Source organism: Ahaetulla prasina, chromosome 11, assembly GCF_028640845.1.
Source record: "Ahaetulla prasina isolate Xishuangbanna chromosome 11, ASM2864084v1, whole genome shotgun sequence".
In the NCBI taxonomy this organism is placed as follows: Eukaryota; Metazoa; Chordata; class Lepidosauria; order Squamata; family Colubridae; genus Ahaetulla; species Ahaetulla prasina.
The window spans coordinates 30767708-30787276 of NC_080549.1; the positions used below are offsets into that span (position 1 = coordinate 30767708).

The 19569-nt window shown below is 46.4% G+C and overlaps 1 protein-coding gene across 1 annotated transcript in view; it reads right to left on the reverse strand.

The window, feature by feature from the left end:
• Nucleotides 1-460: 460 nt before the first annotated feature.
• Nucleotides 461-19569, reverse strand: part of LOC131204986 (uncharacterized) — a 218388-nt gene continuing 199279 nt past the window's right edge. The window contains exons 3-7 of the mRNA XM_058196728.1: nt 1842-1961; nt 1500-1573; nt 1289-1394; nt 1096-1191; nt 461-647 (exon numbers count right to left, since the gene is read on the reverse strand). Of these exons, the coding sequence (XP_058052711.1) occupies nt 534-647; nt 1096-1191; nt 1289-1394; nt 1500-1573; nt 1842-1961 (510 nt within the window). The 3' untranslated portion in view covers nt 461-533. The remainder of the gene's footprint in view (nt 648-1095; nt 1192-1288; nt 1395-1499; nt 1574-1841; nt 1962-19569) is intronic.

A 19569-nucleotide genomic window follows, 5' to 3' on the forward strand; every position in this document is an offset into this window, starting at 1 on the left:
GGAGGCTGACAAGAAGGCTTCGTGGCCTAGGGTAAGAGACGAAAAGTCCTAGACCCTGTGGAGTGATGGCCAAGCGTCCAAAATGCAATCCAAGGACTGCAGGGTTGGTGCAGCAGTTGTAGCTTTGATGACGGGTCATAAGTACCAATATTTCCAGAGTGTCTGAAGTTTGAACAGTCGTTAAGTGACCAGCTGAAAGTTGAGTATCTAAAGACCATGTGGGATACAATATGGGGGCTTGTTGTGTTTCATGTGATGATACCTTCACACACAAATATACCTTAATGTTTCAAAAGCCAGTTACCTTCATTGATGAAGCTGTCTTGATCTTCAGGCAGCTGAATACCCACCGGAAAGTGTGGAAACGCTTGCTGAGCTTCAGTGAGCTGCAAGAGAGATAAAGAAGCCCATCGTCCTGTGGCCCAAGTGTCTTGCAGAGCCATTCCCGTCTTCCCTGGGGCCCCTCCATACAAGTATGAGCAGCAAGAGGTTGAAGGAGGAGGGGGTCCCAAAAACAGTGGGGAACCCAAAGTTCACCGTCCGATTCTCAGTTTGCTACATATGTTGATGGTGCTTTGATGGGCCGCACAGAAGAGAAGCTGGTCCCAGGCATACGAGAAACATTCCCAGCCATGTTCCTCGAAGTGCTGTGGAATTGGAGCAAAAAAAGAGCCTTTGGACTGGAACTTCCTGTTCTCGGGAATCTCACGGTGAAAACACACATGTGCAATTTGGGCCTTTAAGGTCGCCCTCTCCCTCTACGGTTACTCCCAGCTCCTGAAATCCCAGGCTCTTTGGATTTGGGTTGGCCTTTCAAGCAAAAGGCCCCAGAAACCCTTTGGGTCTCTCCTCTGCAGTTCTGGCCATGGAGCCTTGCAGTTAAAGCTCTTTGTGAAGAGCTCCCTGCATGAAGGGAAACCTCTCTTGGGACAAGCCCAATTCCCATGAGCCTTCAGGCCTGTCCTCAAGAACAACCCACCCCCCAGATTATTCCCATAGATGGGAACATTTCACTGGAGTTCTAACGCCTGACTCAGGGAATGTTTCCACTGGCCCTATTTTCCTTCAAGCTCCCTGGGACTCCGGTGCCCTTACCTTCAGAATGAAAATGATGTGCGGTGTTGTTGCACACTGCTGAAGGAGCCCTCGAAGCATGAGGCCAAAGGCCTCCCCCAGCAACTTCTTCTCCCCCTGAAACGAAAAAGAGAGATGATGACGTGTGGAGCTTCTTCCCAGCCATTCCCATACCAGGAAGGAAGTCCCGGAAATGTTCCTGGGTTGTTGGTACCTCTGACACCGTCTCCTGCCCGATCTTCATGCAGGACAACCACACGACCCGAAACATCTCCAGCAGCCGGGACTCCACTTCTGGGATCATGGCCGGTGGAACCTTGCTGGGAGACGAAAGGGGAGAAGAGACCTGAGTGCCCATCTTAGGGAACAGCCCTGGGGTTCATCTTCCCCCAGAGAACAGCAGGCAAAGGAAAGGAAAGGCTGACCTGATGTCATAAATGGCCAGGAAAGCAGCCAGTCCTGCCGTGAAGCTGCTCAGATTGTTGTCCTCCATCAGAGCCTGGCAAGAAACAAGAGGGGAGAGAAGGGAAAGTCAGCCAGGCTGCTCCGGCCCACCCCTGCCTCTATTTCCCAGCCCCCTTTGACCTTCCCTTCTACTCCAGCTTCCCTGCCAGTAAAAAGGGAAGTTAGCCCCAGGATAAGGACCCTTTGCACAGGCCACAGGTGGAGAGTCCAGGGGCCGCTTGTCTCCCCTCCCTCTCCTGCTCCTGTCTCTCCCTCCTGCTTTGCTTGCCAGTCCAGTTGCCACCTGCCTCCCTCGGACTTACCAAGACAGCAAGGCCGTAGAGGTCCTTGTTTCCTGGCTCCGGGACGGCCATTTGCCCACTCTGCTTCAGCCGAAACAGAGTGGCGATGGAAGAGAGGGCCTGGACGATGCTGCGTTCCTGCTGCAAGGGGAAAGAGTCAGGCTCTAAGTCTGGGAGGCTGTGGGGTGTCTTCCCCCAGGGTCCCCCGTCTTCTCCCTTTCCGAAAGGAAGGTGGAAACCCTTCAGAGTCTCTCCCCCACAAGGAATGGGGCCCCAACCCCAGCTTCCTTTTCCCCTTCCTTCCTTCTCCCCATCAATTGGGCACTTTGTGGGAAAGAGATTTTCCGCCTCTGGACCAAAAAGCCTTTGGAATCTGGATCTTTTCATCCATTCTCTACCGGACAGCCTCTGTCATTCCCAGCTGCCCTGTCTGCCTCCAATCTCCTAACTCCCAAAAGAAATCTCCTAGGAAATGAAGGGAAGCCAATCAGTTTTATGAAAGGAGTGGGCGAGAGGATCCAGGATAGAGAAGAGAGGGACGGGAGATGGGGGATTGAGAGGGAGCTGAGTGATCCACATGATCCCTTTAGCCTTGGACAGAGAGATAGTCAAAGGTCACCTCTAGTGCCTGCAGCAAACTCCTTCAGTCTTCATGGTGCTCAGGTAGGAAGCCAGTTAAGCATCCCTTCACTTCCATTTACTGTATTTTCTCCCTGTCTCCCTCCTTCCCTCCCTCCTTCCCTCCTCTCTTCCCCCTTCCCTCCTACCAACACCCCCCCCTCTTATCCCCCCCCCCAAGTCATTCAACACTTTGAGAACATTCTGTGCTCAGTTCCCCAGGGAGCCTTGGGGGGCTTCCCTATGATGCATCGCAAGTTCCTAAGCTTTGCCTATGCCAACCGATATTTTCAATATCCGGCTTTCTTCGGCCCCCAGAACCTTCACAAAACTGTTAGCAGCAGTGGCAGCATCTGTCAGAAGGATTCCAGTACGCGTTTTGTGCTACCTGGACGACATTTTGCTCCTGACAACATCACAGTCTCAAGCAACAGCGGACAGGAAGATCCTTCTTCAAGCGCTTCAGCACCATGGCTTTTCTCTCAATTTGAAGAAGAGCCATCTTCATCCAACTACATGCATCCTTCATGAAGAACGGTTGCAGGAACTGGGTATGTCTAGTTTAACAAAAAGAAGGACTAGGGGAGACATGATAGCTGTGTTCCAATATCTCAGGGGTTGCCACGAAGAAGAGGGAGTCGGGCTGTTCTCCAAAGCACCTGAGGGTAGAACAAGAAGCAATGGGTGGAAACTGATCAAAGAAAGAAGCAACTTAGAACTAAGGAGAAATTTCCTGAAAGTTAGAACAATCAATAAGTGGAACGACTTGCCTGCAGAAGTTGTGAATACTCCAACACTGGAAATGTTTAAGAAAATGTTGGATAACCATCTGTCTGAGATGGTGTAGGGTTTCCTGCCTGGGCAGGGGGTTGGACTAGAAGGCCTCCAAGGTCCCTTCGAACTCTGTTGTTATTATTATTATTATTATTTCACACCCACCCACCCCATTTTCTTTTTTTATTCCACAGACTTTGCCTGAGGCCTCCCAGGATCTCCGTTTTGGCTTGCAACCCCTTCCTCCTGGGCTTCCGCCCATGTCATAGAAGGTCTCCTGGGCTGCTGTGGGTCACCCAAGGTGCTGACTGCTGAAGGCCCCACTGGGAAGAGCCCAGGAGCTGTTTCTGTTTCACAATGGCAGGCAATTTCTTAGCAGGCATGAGAATGAAGAACTTCTCAAATAGAGGTAGGATAAAATTAAAATGAGCAGAATACTTATTAGAATATACTTAACAACCGTGTTACTAGTCTAGGAACTTTAATGGTTCCCTTAACAACCGTGGCAAGAATAATAACCCTAACCCTAACTTCAGCAGTTAGAATAGTAATTAGTCAACCCTGGAATGAAAAGGATTAAAATTAAAAAACAACATTATCTACTTAACTTCAGCAGGAAGTGTGAAGAGTTTAGATGCCAGAAATATCAGCTGGCACCTAACCTTTGGGAATAAAGAACCCAGATAAAAGTGTGGCTATAAAAATGAATGTCTTTAATTGCGGTCAATAAGTTTGTGTTTTTAAAGAAGTCTATTTTGTTCCCCAGTGGTACCAGAAGAGAACCTGGACTTCGGCCTCTGGAGACACCCTGAGGAACGTAATACTGTGTATAGGTATAGTGACCAGATTTTAACATTGGTAAAGTGGGACACCATTGACCGGGGGGGTGGGCAGGGGGGGGTTCTAAATTTTTTACTACAGGTTCTGTGGGTGTGGCTTGTTTGGTGGGTGTGGCTTGGTCATGTGACTGGGTGGGTGTGGCCAACTTGATGTCACTCACGTCAAAGGTTAGGGTGCCTGGCCTCTTCTCGCCTCAATTTGTATCCATCCATCCATCCATCTTCTATCTGTCTGTGTGTGTGTGTGTGTGTCTGTCTGTCTATCTATCTATCTATCTATCATCTAATGTCTGTCTCTCATCTATCTATCTATCTATCCATCTATCTATCATCTATCTTTCTATCTATCTTTCTATTATCTATCTATCTATCTATCTATCTATCTATCTATCTATCTATCTTGCTATCTATCTATCTTTCTATCTATCATATGTCTGCCTAACAATCATCTATCTATCTATCTTTCTATTATCTATCCATCCATCCATCTTCTGTCTGTCTGTCTCTCTCTCTCTCTCTAATCTGTTAAATTTGTCATCTGTCAATCTTAACATCTGTCAGTATCTGTCTGTCTGTCAGTCAGTCTATCAATCCTTCCTTCCTTCCATCCACCCACCCACCCACCCACCCATCCATCCATCCATCATCCATCATCTGGTAGCCTTAAAGCTAAATACAGGTATATGTATGTGATCCCAAGAGTTGGGCCTGCCTACAGGTATCTCTGTCTCGAAAAATCTGAACTGCCTAACTATGCTTGACGGTCCCTTAACAGCAGCGCCCAGTTCTCCCCGCCCTGCCCCGCCCCGCAAAATGCAAAGTCCACGCCCTTCCTTGTTCCACAAGTTGACAACGACCAAAAAACAACAACAACCCAAGAACATGCTGATGTTGTTGCAGTCTAATAAACTTTTCGCGGCTTTGCCTCCCTTCCCTTTTACAGCGCAGTGATCAAAGGCGGTGTAAGACAAGCGCGGCCACCCTCAACCCCCCCTCCCCAAAAAAAGATCTCTCTCTCCATTTGCTCAGAGTGAGACGCTGCCTCCCTTCTGCCGGCTCCTTCCTCTTGCAAGAGGGGGACTCTCCAGGTTGCCCTCCTCCCTCCATCCCTCGGAGCCCTCTTCCCTAGGCTCCCGGCTGCTTCCTCAAGGAAGGCGCCTTTTCCCTGGGCAGAGTTGGCTTTGCAGAGCTGGCCTCCGGGCGAGCCCTCCGGAGGGTTCAGCTGGAGTGGCTGGAATGGGGGGCAGCCGGAGAAACGGTCCTGACGTGCTCCCCACCTGCCCTGGTGGGGACGGGGACTTCACACGCATCCGTGGCAGCCGGCGGGCTCTTCGCGGGGGACCAGAGCCGGCGGGGTTTCTCCTGCCCGCCCTTCCCCTCCTTTCTTCCAACTCCTCGCCACTCCCTTGGAAGGAATCTCCTGTCTTGGGGGCTCCTCTGCCTCCCCGCCCGCCCCAGGTTTGCCAAGGCAGCGTCGGAAGAGGCAAAGTGGAGCCCAAATTGACCGCGTGAAAACTCTGCCTCCTGGTCAGCCAAGGACCCTCGCTCGCTCTCGCTCTCCTGGGTGGGGGGAGATTCGGCTCTGCCTAAAATGAACGGATGCCGCAAAATGCACCCTCACCCCTTCGACGCCTCCGCAGGAAGTCTCAATCGGGACTTTTTCAGAATGCCGCGGGACAAATTTTAAAAAAACGGGACTGTCCCGCCAAAAGCGGGACGTCTGGTCACTATATGTATAGGACATAAATCATGGAAGTAAACCTGTGTCAGCCTCCACTCCAATCTTCGCATAATTTTTGTACAATTTATATTCAGTAGATAGAATGTAAAATGCTTCTTTCTGTAATGTAAAATAGTTAAGGAAATGAGATGTATCATTGCACCATACAGGATAAGGGAAAGGGGCCTTTTAAGAGTGTTGGCTGACATAACAGTGGGGGAGGGGTGATTAATGGCTGCATGATAAGAGCGCGGGCTTTTTCAACAGAGACTGCATTCCTAAGATGATTGACAGCTAGAGACCGGCGGAGGAAGATTACCACAGGGGCCGAGAAGGAGCTGGCATTGGACCAGTCCAGCCTGACCTCCTGAAGGAGGAGGGACAAATGGGGGGATATGATATGTTAGCCATATTTTGTCTCAGATCCAACTTTGCACTGCTGCTATCTGGATTGGAATTAGTAAAAGTACTTTTCTTTATTGCAAATGAAGTCAAGGTGTATTCTTTCCTAGTTATAATCAGAGGCAGCCTGACAACCTGGCTCTTTCGGGGGAGGGCGTCTATATTAGCCCGGCTTGAGGGTTTCCCCTATGCTCAGGCCCAACGTCCTCATGTCCTCAATTGCTTTTCAGCAGAATACGTCACATGCCAGCAAATTGCCCCCCATCCACCAAGAGCCTCCTCCTTAGTGGTCCATCACTACCTGTCCCCCTCAGGTAAGCAATCTAAATCTTCTGGGGAATGTTCTGAGTATCCATTATTAAATATGACAAATTTTCATATTATCATTTAACGAATCAGGCTGAGGCAATGGTGAAATCCTTTTTTTTTTACTACCGGTTCTGTGGCATGGCTTGGTGGGCGTGGCAGGGGAAAGATATTGCAAAATCCCCATTCCCACCCCACTCTGGGGACAGCCAGGGGTGCTATTTGCCGGTTCTCCAAACTGCTCAAAATTTCCGCTACCGGTTCTCCAGAACCTGCTGGATTTCACCCCTGGTCTGAGACATCATGAATCTCTTGATAAGGACTTTTCCTGGCCAAATCCTCTGAATTTAGGAGGTCCTTGCTTGTATCTCCTCCTCTGCTGCTCACTGACCTCAGTTCTCGGCTCCCCCTTGGTTCTGCCCAGTTGTCTTCTGTCCCCATTAGAAACTTTGGAAATTGTTTTGATTTGGTTTGTACATTTTCTGGTATATAAGCCAAAAAAAGGGGGGGAGAAAGGTTTTAAGATCTGAAGATTCCTTTGTGGTACTTATAGATTATGTAATGCTAAATACTGAAAGGAAAAATTCATTAATTTGCGCTTAAATAATCAAACTCTTAAATGTAGTGTTGTTAAGACCGAAGAAGCGTATCAAATCCCTTAAGAATATAGTGGAGATGTAGGTAGGATCTCCTGATTTGTCCTTTTTACTGAGCATTTCTAAAGTAACTAATAAATCATTTAAATCATTCCTGCTTTGGTTCCTGTGAGGAGAACTTGGGAGTGTAGCTGTGGTAACAGAAACGGCAAAACTCAATTCATTCAAAAGTCAGACTGGGTAAAACAAACCAAGTGCCGGGTATTTTAGTTAGTTTTAATTGTAAAATTGTTTGATGATTCAAGTGAAAATCTGAGGGGGCTAATTCCCCTCTTGTCTTCCTATTTTACAGAATAAAGGTTTTGGAAGAGCAGAACCGCCATCTCCACTGCAGAGTTCTGCAGCAAGCTGGAGAGACGCAGGAGCTCCTAGGGGAGAACCAGGCACTGCAGGAACAACTGGACAGGTAAGAAATATCGTGTTTTCCCCAAAAATATGACCTACCTCGAAAATAAGTCCTAGCCTGAAATTAGAAGGCTAATTTCTGTCTGCTCTTCTAAATTTACAGAAAAGAAACTGTCATAGTGGCTATGATTAATGAGAAGCTGGACCTTCGGGGTCAAATTGAGAGGCTCAAACAGGATAAGGTCACTTTGGCCGAGGAAAAAGAGGCGATAAGAAAGGACCTCACAGAGCGACTGAGGAGGTAAGACACGGACTTTCTCAGACCATCCATGACAAATGCACTCATTTCCTGACCTCTGTTTCAATTCAAAGCTTCATTTCTTTCATCGAGAAAGATAAAATAACATTGGAGCAGAAACATGATTCCAGGGTGAAGAATCTACCCATTAAGCGATAGGAAGAATAGCTGAAAATTAGAAGGAGAGGCCACATTTAAACACTTACGACTAAATTTTATTGTACTATAATAAAATCCCTAATTTTGTAAAATGAAGTTCCAAAAGAAGAAGAAAAAACCCTTAGTATGTATATTGTTACTCTTGTTCTTCTTAGGCACCAAATTATCCGTATTAGTACATATACTATTGATTCCAATTGAGGAATATTTACATAAAATGACAGTTGATGTTTTAGGACAGTTGATGGCCAATCTTTTTGGCACGGAGTGCAGCCCCTCCCCCACCCCAGCTGCCCAAACTATATTGGTTGTTTTCCAGAGAGAGATTTTCCTGGCATCAAACAGTTGTTGTTCTTGCTAAGTAAGTAAGTAGGAATATTTGGTTGCTTCTCAGCATTGAGGCCTCCACGTCTCTCTATTCCAGAGAGAAACAACGGAGGGAACGTTTCCTGGGAGAGAGAGAGCGGCGGGAATCCCAATAAGATCCGGGAGGAGATTGCGGAGGATCTAAGGAGATCTGAGGCAGCCTCCAACAAGTAGCTCCCCCTCCTCCCCTCCCCCTCTTCCTACCTTCCTCTCCCCTCCCCCTCCCCCTTCCTTCCCTCCCCTTCCTCATCTCCTCCCTCTCCCCCTTCCTTCCCCTCATCCTCCCCCTACCTCTCTTCCTTCCCCTCCGGCCCCTCCACATGTCCCTTCTGCTGCCCTCCCCCTCCTCCTCTTCCTCCCCCTCCTCCCCTACTGAGACAAAAATCGCTTCAGTCAAAGCAAAGTCATCTACCATCAAGACTCCTTTTCCAAGCCCCCTGAGAACTCTTGGACTTCCCATCATCTCCCGGATGGTTCTTTAGCCACAGAAGATGGAGATCCACTGGATCCTTTTCACTGGAAGATTCCACCCCTAAGCACCGCCTTTCAGAACCAAAGGAAAGGGCCCCATCAGCCATGGGGATTGTGATGTCTCCTCCTCAGTGATCCGGTCAGGAAATGAGGGATTCTGGGAAATCCTGGACAAGGGTCCAAAGCCCCCCAGCCAGGCCTCCTTTTCCAAGCCTCCCCATCATCTCCCGGATGGTTCTTGAGCCAGACCGGGGAATGCAGCCAAGGACCAAAAGCCTCCAGGGGAGAGGATGCGAGAGAGAGGGGGGCCACAAGGGTCTTTCTGGGGCCCTCAAGAGGAAAAAAGACGGAGAAGAGCCCTTGCAGGGAGTTCCACCGACCCTCGTTCCCTGCGGAGGAGACTTTCGCTGTGGGATTGGAAAGAGGCGGGGGCAGCAGCGGTGGGCGAGACCCTCCTGGCCCCAGCAGAAGCTTTGTGCCAAAGCCGCCCCCACTTCCGCTCTGCCCCCCAAATGGGGGCTCTTCCCCCTCCTCCTCCCGTTCCTTCCCCCTCTCCCCTCCCCCCTCCTCCCCCTCCCTCTTCCCCCCTCCCTCTGCCCTCTCCTCAATTCCATCCCTCTTCCTTCCCTCCTTCTTCCCTCCTCCCATTCCTTCCCCTTCCCCTCCTCTCAGGTCCCCTTCTCCTCTCCTCTTCCTCCCTTTTCTCTTTCCTCACTTACCTGTCCTCCTCCACCCCTCCACTCCCCTTTCCCTTCCCTCCACTTCCTTCCCCTTCTCCCATTCCTTCCCCTTCCTTGCCCCCCGACTCCCTCTCCTCCTTATCTGCCTCCCTCTTTCTACCTCTTTTTGCTTTCCCTCCTCTTCCTCTTTCCCTTCTCCTCACCTCCCACTCCTCTTCCTTCTCTTTTCATCTCCCTCCTCCTTCTTTCTCTCTTCCCCTTCCTCGTCCCCTCCTTCTCTTCCTTTAAAAACCCTAACCTTCTTCCTCCCCCTCCTTCCACTCTGCCTCCTCCCCTTCCTTTCCACTCCTCTTTCTCTTCCTCCTCCCCTCCCTCTTCCTCCTTCTTCTCTTGCCTGACTTCCCCATATCCTCCTCCTCCCCTCATCTGACCCTCCTCCTCCCTCCTCCTTCCCTCTTCCTCTCCTCCAGTCTTACTTCCCCTCCCTCTCCTTTCTCCTCTCAGTCTTCTTCCTCTTCCCTCGTTCTCCTCCCAATCCTCCCCTTACCTCTATTCTTTTCCTCCTCCCTTTCTCTCCCTTTCCATCCCTGCCTCCCTCCTCTCCTCCCTCCTCCCTTTTCCTCTTCCACCTCCTTCCCTTCCCTTTTCCTCCTTTTCCTCCTCCCTCCTCCTCCTTCAATCCCTCCTGCCCTTCCCCCTTACCCCTATCTCCTCTTCCCCTTTTCCCCTTTCCTTTCTTCCTCCTTCTCCTCCTCCTCCTCTTCCTCCTCCTCCTTCCCCTCCTCCCCTTACTCTCCCTTCCTTTCCTCCCCCTCCCTCCCTTTCTCCCCCCTTTGCCCTCCCTCTCCTTCTGCTCCCCTCCTTCCTCTTGTCCTTCTCCTCCTCCCCTTTCCTTCTCCTCCCCTCCTCTCCCTCCTCATCTCCTCCTCATCAGCAATGGGAAACCATTCTCTGTCTCTACCACATCCAGGCAACCCTGAAAAGCCTCTGAAAACCAAGAAAAAACATCCTCCATTTTCCCATGATTTTTGGAGCTCCTGTACGGTTGGTCCCCTCACTCAACTTCCAGAGGGTCTGTAGGCCCTAGGAGACCCTCCCTCATTCTTCTGTTGCTGGATAACTTGTCAGAAGGTGCAAAGAGGAAAGAACTGAAGAGGAAATGCTTTTGTAAAGTTGATTTGATCCTCTTACGTTTATTTTGTAATGTACATATAGATCTGGATTTGGAATTCCCTTCAAGATCTTTTTTTAATTCTTTCACTTCTGTTATTGGTTCCTGCTTTTTAATGTATTGATTTTTAATTCTAAGGTTTTTTTAGTTGTTAATTCTTGGGGGCACAAACTGTCAATATTTTAATTGTTCTTATTATCTTTAATACTTTTGGCATGCGACCATAATAAATGTTGAGTTGAGTTGAATGGAATTGAATGGCTCTTTGGACCTGATTCCTTCAGGATCCTTCATTAGTCCTGGAAAATCTTGAATGACCAGATGGTCCAAGAGTGGTTCCTGTGGGCACTCTTGTCTGACCGCTTCACAAGAGTGCAGCAGAAGACCCAAAAGCAATGGGATGGTTGTCATGGGAGGAGAGGTCTGTTTTGACCCTCTCCCCTCCCCCCTCTGGATCCCCCTCCCCAGCCAGGACATCTACACCAGTGAAAAGCAGCTCTTGGATTCCACAGAGAAGATACCACAGAGAAGATACCATCCAGACCCCACTCAGTCTGCAAAGAAAGAAACACACACAGGGACCTGTGGGACTTTGTAGGTTCCCACTAATGTGGACATCTGGATGGAGATGTCCCTGTCAGCTGCCTCAAGAAGAGCCAAAGGAAGTTGTCCTTCCTCCCACAACCGTCATTGGGAACATGGGCTCCTCCAATAGAGAGCATGTCCAGCAAGGCCTCTGAAGGGCCAAGTGGATCCTGTTAATTGTCAGGGAGGTTGTGGCCAAGTGGGAGATTGTGCATCTTACTGACCAACTCAATGGCAAAAATACACCATGGTATATTAAAGTCGCTAATGGAGAAACTCCTTTACAAAAAATGCTCATGTTATTCTTATATCATCAGGAATAGAAACAAGAAAATCCTTCCCCCCCCAATTTAATCCTCTTTGTCTCCACAGCTGACTGAGTTTCAACCCAACCCTGATCCAAAACCAGAAGCAAATGATAGTTGCCCATCATCTTGACATTTTAATGAGTGTTGAGAAGGTGGAATGGAGATATTCTCCACCAGAGTTAAGGGTCACAAATACACCATTATTTGTAGAAGGACTAATTTTTCTCTGGCCGCTAAAGGGGATTCAAAAGAATTAAATCCTTAAAATAGAACTATCATAAAAGGAAGAGGATTTATTTGATGTGAGAAACATTCTAAAAAAAATTCATTTGTTTTTATAAGGATCAGGAATTGTGTATCAATCAGCATTTAAAAAAATATGGGACTGGACAGGGGCCACTACAACCGTTTCAATCCCTATTTTAAACATAAGTGATTCAAGTGATGAACTCAAGTTTGGATGGAGAGAGGAAAACAATCTGGGGTTGTTACGGTTTTCATTCTGTTCCCATCTTTGGATTTCAGCGACTTCCACAAAACACAACAAAAAGAGAGAAGCTTTGGAAATCCAGACCATTCAGGAAATTAGACGGGTCCTTCAATATAGGAGTAAGTGAAATAAAGAGAAAAGAAGGAAAGAAGGTGAGGAATGCCAACAGAGGAAAGGAAACTCCAGCACAGGGAATGACTTAGGAATGAAACTGGCAAGGAGGAGCCTGGTTGGAAGTCCTTGTTGTATGCGATCTTCTTGCTCAACTGAGGATTCTCCCCATGAGATGGTCTCCTGGCCTGGAAGATCTCCCCCTTCAGCCTCTCCCGTCTCGGGTGGCCCAGGAGGAGCTCCGGGTATTTGGGAGGCCGTTGCCTGGAGGGGATGAGATCTCCCTGGACGAAATTCTCTCCCTCCCACTTAGGGATCTCCTGGAGCAATCCCACCTCTGCCACCAACTGTTGCCAGGATATATTTTTGTTGAATCACCAAAGACCAAATTGACCCACACTCCATACTCACAAAGCACTAGAAACTTGAATTTGATTTGGGGTTTTTTCCACTCTCCCTTCAATAGCTGGGGTGAGATTTTTATTTCACAAATAGGAAAGCTTACACATTTTTAAAATTAAAATAAATGAGATTCTAAATGCTTTCAACCAGCACAGAATGTAATGTTAATACTATAAATATTTTAGCTATTTTCTATAAGCAGTTTGAAGACACTGTTTTCTTTAACATCCAATTTCACTTCATCTTCTGATCTTTCTGCTCTGCGTCTCCAATAGATTTGCTTAAGGCTGATTTTTATCATTCTTTGCTTTTAATTGCTTTATATCTCATGGATCTCACTCTAGAGAGCGAAACACCTTTTTCTACAGAGTTCGATCATTTCTCCTTTTTTTTTGGTGTTCACTTTTTATTTTTCTTCTGTCAACGTTTTCCTTTGGTTTTTTTAATATATTTTAAAATATTCCTTCCTTTTCTCTGACCTTTCCCTCCTTCTGATTCTGAGCTGCATCTGAACAGAAGAAAGCAGATTTCGTATTCAAATCCTCCAGTTCTTTTTAAAAAACAAATTGTATTAGATTATAGAATAAAATACAACAATAAAAAAACAAATAGGAAGAAATGGGGGGAACAGGAAAGAGAAGTTGGGGGGGAGGGAGAAAAGAAAAGAAAAGCGTTGACTTCAGACTCCCTCTTTTTACTATTGAAGTAAAATAAAACATTAAAATCAAACCTCAACTTTTTGCTTTTCCATAATAATATAAAGGGTTTCCTAAAAGAAAGCAGATTTCGCATTCAAATCCTCCAGTTCTCAGAGAAGACAAAAATCCCACCTCCCCTCTTTTCTTAGTGGCTGCCTCTATTCCTGGCCCACCCCCTTTGCCATGACAACCCGGTAGCCAATCAAATGGGGGGAAGAGGCGGTTGCCTGGGAGCTTCCCTGCCCTCACTCAGCCTGATGGAGAAGAGGCTGAAGAAGCCAAGCAAAAAAAAAAGGGGGGGGGGAGTAAAGAGCAAAATTCAAAGCTTTGGGGAGGGGGGGGAGAAAGAGGGAAAACCTCCCAGAATTGCAGAGGGAGGGAGGGCTTAAGCCCCTTCCCCAGAAAAGGCTGCAATGAAGAGGGTCTCCTCAGCTGGGGGCTCTGGAGGGTCGGGGGGGCCACGGCAGTGGTGGGTTACTACCGGTTCGCCCCAGATCAGGCAAACTGGTCGCGGTGGCAGCAGGAAGCTCTGCTCACCTGCCTGGACGTCTCTGTGCATCTATAGACGCTTCTGCGCGTGAGTGCGCAGGCGCCCACAAGGAAATTGGTAGCGGCCAAAATTGAAACCCACTACTGGGCCACAGGGGTCCCCCATCTTCCTCAGAGTCCCGGAGGGTCCCCTCCAGGGTGAGGCCGGCTGCCTTTTCCTCCAGGGCAACCCCGGATCCCCCTTGGGAGACCCAGCCCCGCATGGCTTCTCCCCCACAGGAGCCTCTCCTGGAAAGACACGGAGCCCAAGCAAGGCTGGAGAATCCCCGGGGGCTGCGTCCCCCCCATCATTCAACCCTGGGACCCATAAACTCTTCCCAGGAATGCCCCAGATCCCCTCCTCCTTCCTGGCCATCCTCAGCCTTCTCTAGGGGTCTGGCCTTTGCTTTCCCCTGGGTGCCCCATGCGTGGAAAGAAGTGTCTGAGCAACATGGGTATGGTCTCCCCCCTTCCCAGGACTCAGAAGATGGAACCTGGGGGGGGGATTTTGCAGCTCTGCTTCCCTTCCCCACCACGAGGCTCCCCGGCTTCCTCCTCCCAAGAGGGGCTCCCCACTCGGCCTGGCCTCCCTGCAAGAGCTCCCTTGCCTGGCCTCTGCATGGGAAAGGCGGGCAGGGGAACATGGGACATGGGATCCCCCCTTCCCAGGTCTCTCAAGATGGATTTTGCAGATCAGCTTTCTATCTGCAACACGAGGGTCCTGAGCTCCCCTTCCCCCACCTTCCTTCCTTCCATGGCAGCCCTGATTTCACCATCTCTTTTCACTCGATTTTTTTCTAACTTCTCTCTGTGTTTCTTTCTGTGTGTGTGTGTGTGTTTTAACTTTGCAAAGTTCAAAAAACTAGTTTTTCATTAAAGTTGATTTTGTTCTTGGAGTCTGGCCACACTATTGCATCAGCCCTTTTGTGTGGGGCCCTTGAGTATTAGCTTTGAAAATAAAGTAAATTTTGGTCCCAACTCAACAGGCAGCTATTTCAGATCTGTGACATGCTCCAGCATTAATTGGCCCCTGGAGTTTTGTCTTTATGCAAACAAATATCACATTGATTTGTTTCTTCAGCCACAAGGGCCGTGTATTCCCTCTGCAGCCACTTTCAATCATGGAGGCCCCAAACCTCTCAATTCTAGATGATGGATTTAATTCAAACTTTGCCCCTGTTATTATGACTCACATGGGGATTTTTCTCCTTTTATTTCCCTCCAGAGAATTTCCCAGCAACCTTTGAGTTCAAGAACTAGTTGACTTATCCAGGGATTTCTGCTGAGAGGGAGAATGAAGATAAAAGTTTCATCTCTGCTCTTTGGCCGAATCCTCCAGGGGAGACTTTCGGCAGAGAAATAGGAAGTGTTGGGACAGGCAGAGTCTGAGCTCTTGAATGTCCGTCTCTCTCCTTTCCAGGTGAAGCTGAGAGTTTCTTTGTGTTGAGAAAAAGCAACTGGATGTTCCACCTTCTGAGACTCCTTCGAATTCTTCTAATTCTTCTTTAGAAACAGGAAAGGGATTCATTGATTCACTCCATGAATTATGGACCTCCTGCTTCTGCTTCTGCTGCTGCTGTTGTCCCATCCAGTCTCTGGGAAGCTGAGAATGAAATGCCCGCTGAGTTCGGAGCACCAGGATGGAAAACAACCACGGAGCTTTTACAGCCCAGGAGACCATCTCATTGCTATAGTCATCAGTGGAAAGAAAATATCACACGTAAAGTTGCTTTTCAACGTGGCTCCTTCTGTTCAGTTTGTTTTCCGTGATTCATAAGTCATTCACGGTGATGGAGTTGCACTCCCTCCATTCTAACACTCTCCTTCTTTTCTCTTTTTTATTTTTCATTTATTCCTATATTAGGGAATATGTCTAATTTCCTGAATGATTTTGATTTCTATGGCTTCTCTCTTTGGTCTGATTTTATGAAAGAGACTCAAATCCAAAAAGGGGTCTGAAAAAAAGCTGAAAGGGCTGCAGATTATTTTCTTTTCTCAGTTCAATCCTTAATTTATCACTTGATAATGAATTTTATTTAAAGTAGTGGTTGAACCAGTTGTAGTTGCCATACCTCAGCCAGTTTCCATAATTGTGTAACTGGCTTAAGGCTTGGTAGGCTTCTGGAGGATTATTTATTTATTTATTTTCAAATTTATATTTTATTTATTTATTTATTATATATTAAAATATTTGTTGTTGCTGTTCATTATAATATTTTTTTTACAATAGGAATTTTAATGGTTTTTTTATATGGCTTAGGATTAATTTTTGCCATTCAAGTGGTCAACAAGAATTCCCAGCTCCTGCACAATCTCACACTGGGCTACAACATCCATGACAACTATTTGAGCAGTTTCCTCACTTCCGATGCCTTGCTGGACATTCTCTCCACGGGAGAAGCCAATGTCCCCAACTACAGCTGTGGAAGGAAGGAGAACCTTCTGGCCCTTCTTAACGAAGCTAGGAAGGACATCTCCATCCAGATGTCAACATTAGGAGGCACCTACAAAGTCCCACAGGTTTGTGTGTGTTTTTCTCCACCTGGTAAAGAGTGAGGGGTGGGTGGTGGTGGGTGAGCAATGGATGCAATCATGTCTTCTCCATGGAATTCAAGAGCTGCTTTTCTCCATATTAGCAAAAAGGTCAATATTTTGACATTATATTCATGTTGCGATTAATCGTAAAAGGCCTGAAATGCAAGCAATACATTCCCTGGAGAAGATTTTCTACCAACTATTTAACTGATCAAAAAATATCCCTGGTTGATTATAAATTGATTGATTGCCATTGTACAGGAATAATGGTAGAATTAAACAAGTTGGAATAGTGTAAAGTCGGGACTTCTCGGTAACCCCTCCCAAAGGGAAAGGGTAAGGAAAGAGGAGTAAAGAAGGAAGAAAGTGGGTAGGCAGGTAGGTAGGTAGGAAAGAAGGGAGGGAGAAGAAAGGATAGGAGGAGGAGAAGAAGGAGAAGATAGAGGGTTAGAAAGGATGGTAATGAGAAGTGGGAAAGAGGTGGGGAAGTAGGAAAGCGAGGAGAAGGACGGTGGGGAAAGTTGAAGAAGGATGAGAAGGGTAGAAAGGATTAAGGGGGGGAGTGGTGGTCGAGCAGCCCTGATGGAGTATAATTTGAGTATAGGATCGATTGTTGGATAAGTGATTGTATTGTACACTGGTCAAATTGTGGGAATTATTATGGAAAATAAAAAAATTTTGCTCTGGCAAAGCCGAAGGAAAAAAAAATATATCCCTGGTTGTTGAGGCCTCTATTTGCACATTCATTTTCACATATAAATAATGCCTGCCTTATCCACTCAGATTGAAGTTGGCAATAGTTGCATGTTATCTATCTAAAAAGAAGAATAAAAAGGACTAGCAATTATAGGCCATTAGACTAACAGATATTGTGGCTAAAATTTATGCCATGATCATCTTAGTTAAACTTGAGAAAAGTGCATTCCTTGCAGAAGAACCAAAAGGTTTTAGGTAGAGTGAAAAGCTATATAAATTTTATAAGAAAGAATGTGTGTTAATAATCTAATATTGGCAACAAATTTGTCTTGAAATACCTAATCTATATCAGTGAGGTAAAACTAGATGTTAGTGCAGCATTTGACAGAGTAGAGAGAAAAATATGATGGAGGAAATTGATTGCCCTTAAAACGGAGCTCAGCCTGTTGGCCCTGATCCAAGCCCTTGTCTGAGAGGGAGGTTTGGGGTCAATGGAGCCCTGAGAAGAAGGATCTATGCTTACCAAGGGGGAAGGGAAGGGTGCATATCTGAACCCTTGTTATTCTGCATAGATATGAATGACTTACTAGGACTAATGCAGGATCAAAAAAACAGATTATAAATAAATGTTATTTCAATTTTTAACAAAAATTGCTAAATTAGTGGACCAGTGAAATGCAGTGCACACAGTATACAGAACTTGGATTTCAGAAAGGCTTTGACAGAGTAAACCACAACCTATTTCTCGGTAAGCTAAAAATATGTGGGATAGACAGCATCACCCCCAGATGGACTCAGCCTGTGTCCTCAATGGAACTAGGTCTGCATGGAGGGAAACAAGCAAGGGGGACCCCAAGGTTCCATTTTAGGCCCAGTGCTCTACAACATCTTCATGAATGTCCCAGTGTACCAATATTTGAGGGGCTGCCACAAAGAAGAGGGGTCAACCTATTTTCCAAAGCACCAGAAAGCAAGACAAGAGACAATGGATGGAAATTAATCAAGGAGAGAAAAAACCTAGAAATAAGGAGAAATTTCCTAGCGGTGTAGAATGGAAGGTCTCCCCTTCAGGAGTTGTGGGTGCTCCATAACTGGAGGCTTTTAAGAAGAGACTGGACAGCCACTTGTCTGGAATAGTATAGGGTCTCCTGCTTAGCAAAGGGTTGGACTAGAAGACCTCCAAGATCCCTTCCAACCCTTTTGTTCTATTTCAAGTTCTGTTACAGGTACAAATGTTTAGCATTGGAACACACTGATTTATACTGATCATGTGATTTACCATACTTAAACATTGGATTGTATACCCTGTGAGGAAGATCTGGATTGTTTTGCCATAATAATTATCTGATAATTAATAAATCAAGTGCAAAAGTTACGGTCTTTGGAAAATGACATCATAGCCATAGATGCCTATTTGATGGTAATCCAGTAGAGCAAGTAACACCTTTCCTTACCTGGGTTGTTATCTCTGAGAGTGAATCTCGGCTCCCTCATCATCAAAGGAGCTCAGTTAGAGAAAGGGCAGGAATGAAAGTGGGGCTTAAATGAAAACCTCATAGCTCTCCAGCTTCCTCAGCCCCAGTTATTAAAGTATATGAGGCCCAGTTTTCCCCCAAGTTCTTAGATCAATCTGATGTTTGGGGCTTCAGAGAGAAACCACCAGCAGAACCAACCCAATCACAGCCTCTGAGGAGTATCTTGGGGTGGGCAAAAGGACTCCAGCTGCTGCCCTCAGAGCTGACTTGGGAATTTACACAATTTCTGCTTTCTCTAAAATCAGAAAATATGGATATTGGCATAAAATTTAACATGTGGAAACTGACAGACTCTGAAAATGGTGGCTGTTGGAACACACAAAACTTCAGTTAAAGACCAATCTTTGATTATACAACTGACAAATCGTATTAGGAACTGAGGTCTCCCTGTTTCTTGTATAACTGGAGAAAGAAGCTAAAAAAATTTCCTCCAGAAAGAATCTGGGATACAGAAGGAGAAAAAAATGCAGCAATTCCCAAAAATTATAATAGGCTCTTTATTGGAATAGAATATGTCAGTTGGCCAGGTGTTAATCCAATTGCAGTAAATTTTGGGGTAATACACTAATACGATTTACATTTTATTATTTTTTAATTTGTTTAATATTTTCCACTTTTATTATATAATCTTGCTAATAGTCTGTCTTTAATATTTTAAACAATGTCTAATTAAGAAACTATTCTAATCCATTTATAAAAACCAGGAACACCTAAACTATAAACTCCAGGACTGGCTAATCTCAGGGGGGATAATCAAGGATGAACAAGCCGGTTTTAGAGAAGGAAGATCTACGGTGGATCATATCCTGACACTCCACCATTTAGTGCAAAAATATACGCACAAAAAAAAATCCTCTCTCTACGTGGCCTTCCTTGCTTTTAAGCAGGCCTTTGATTCATTATCCAGGAACACCTTATGGGAGAAATTAAAAAGCACTACAATTGATAAACGCCTCCTCTTTCTCATACAAAAATTGTATGCTAATTCCACCTTGAAAGTGAGGTATAATCCTCAAGGGATTTTAACCGACCCAGTAAAGGTACAAAGAGGGGTAC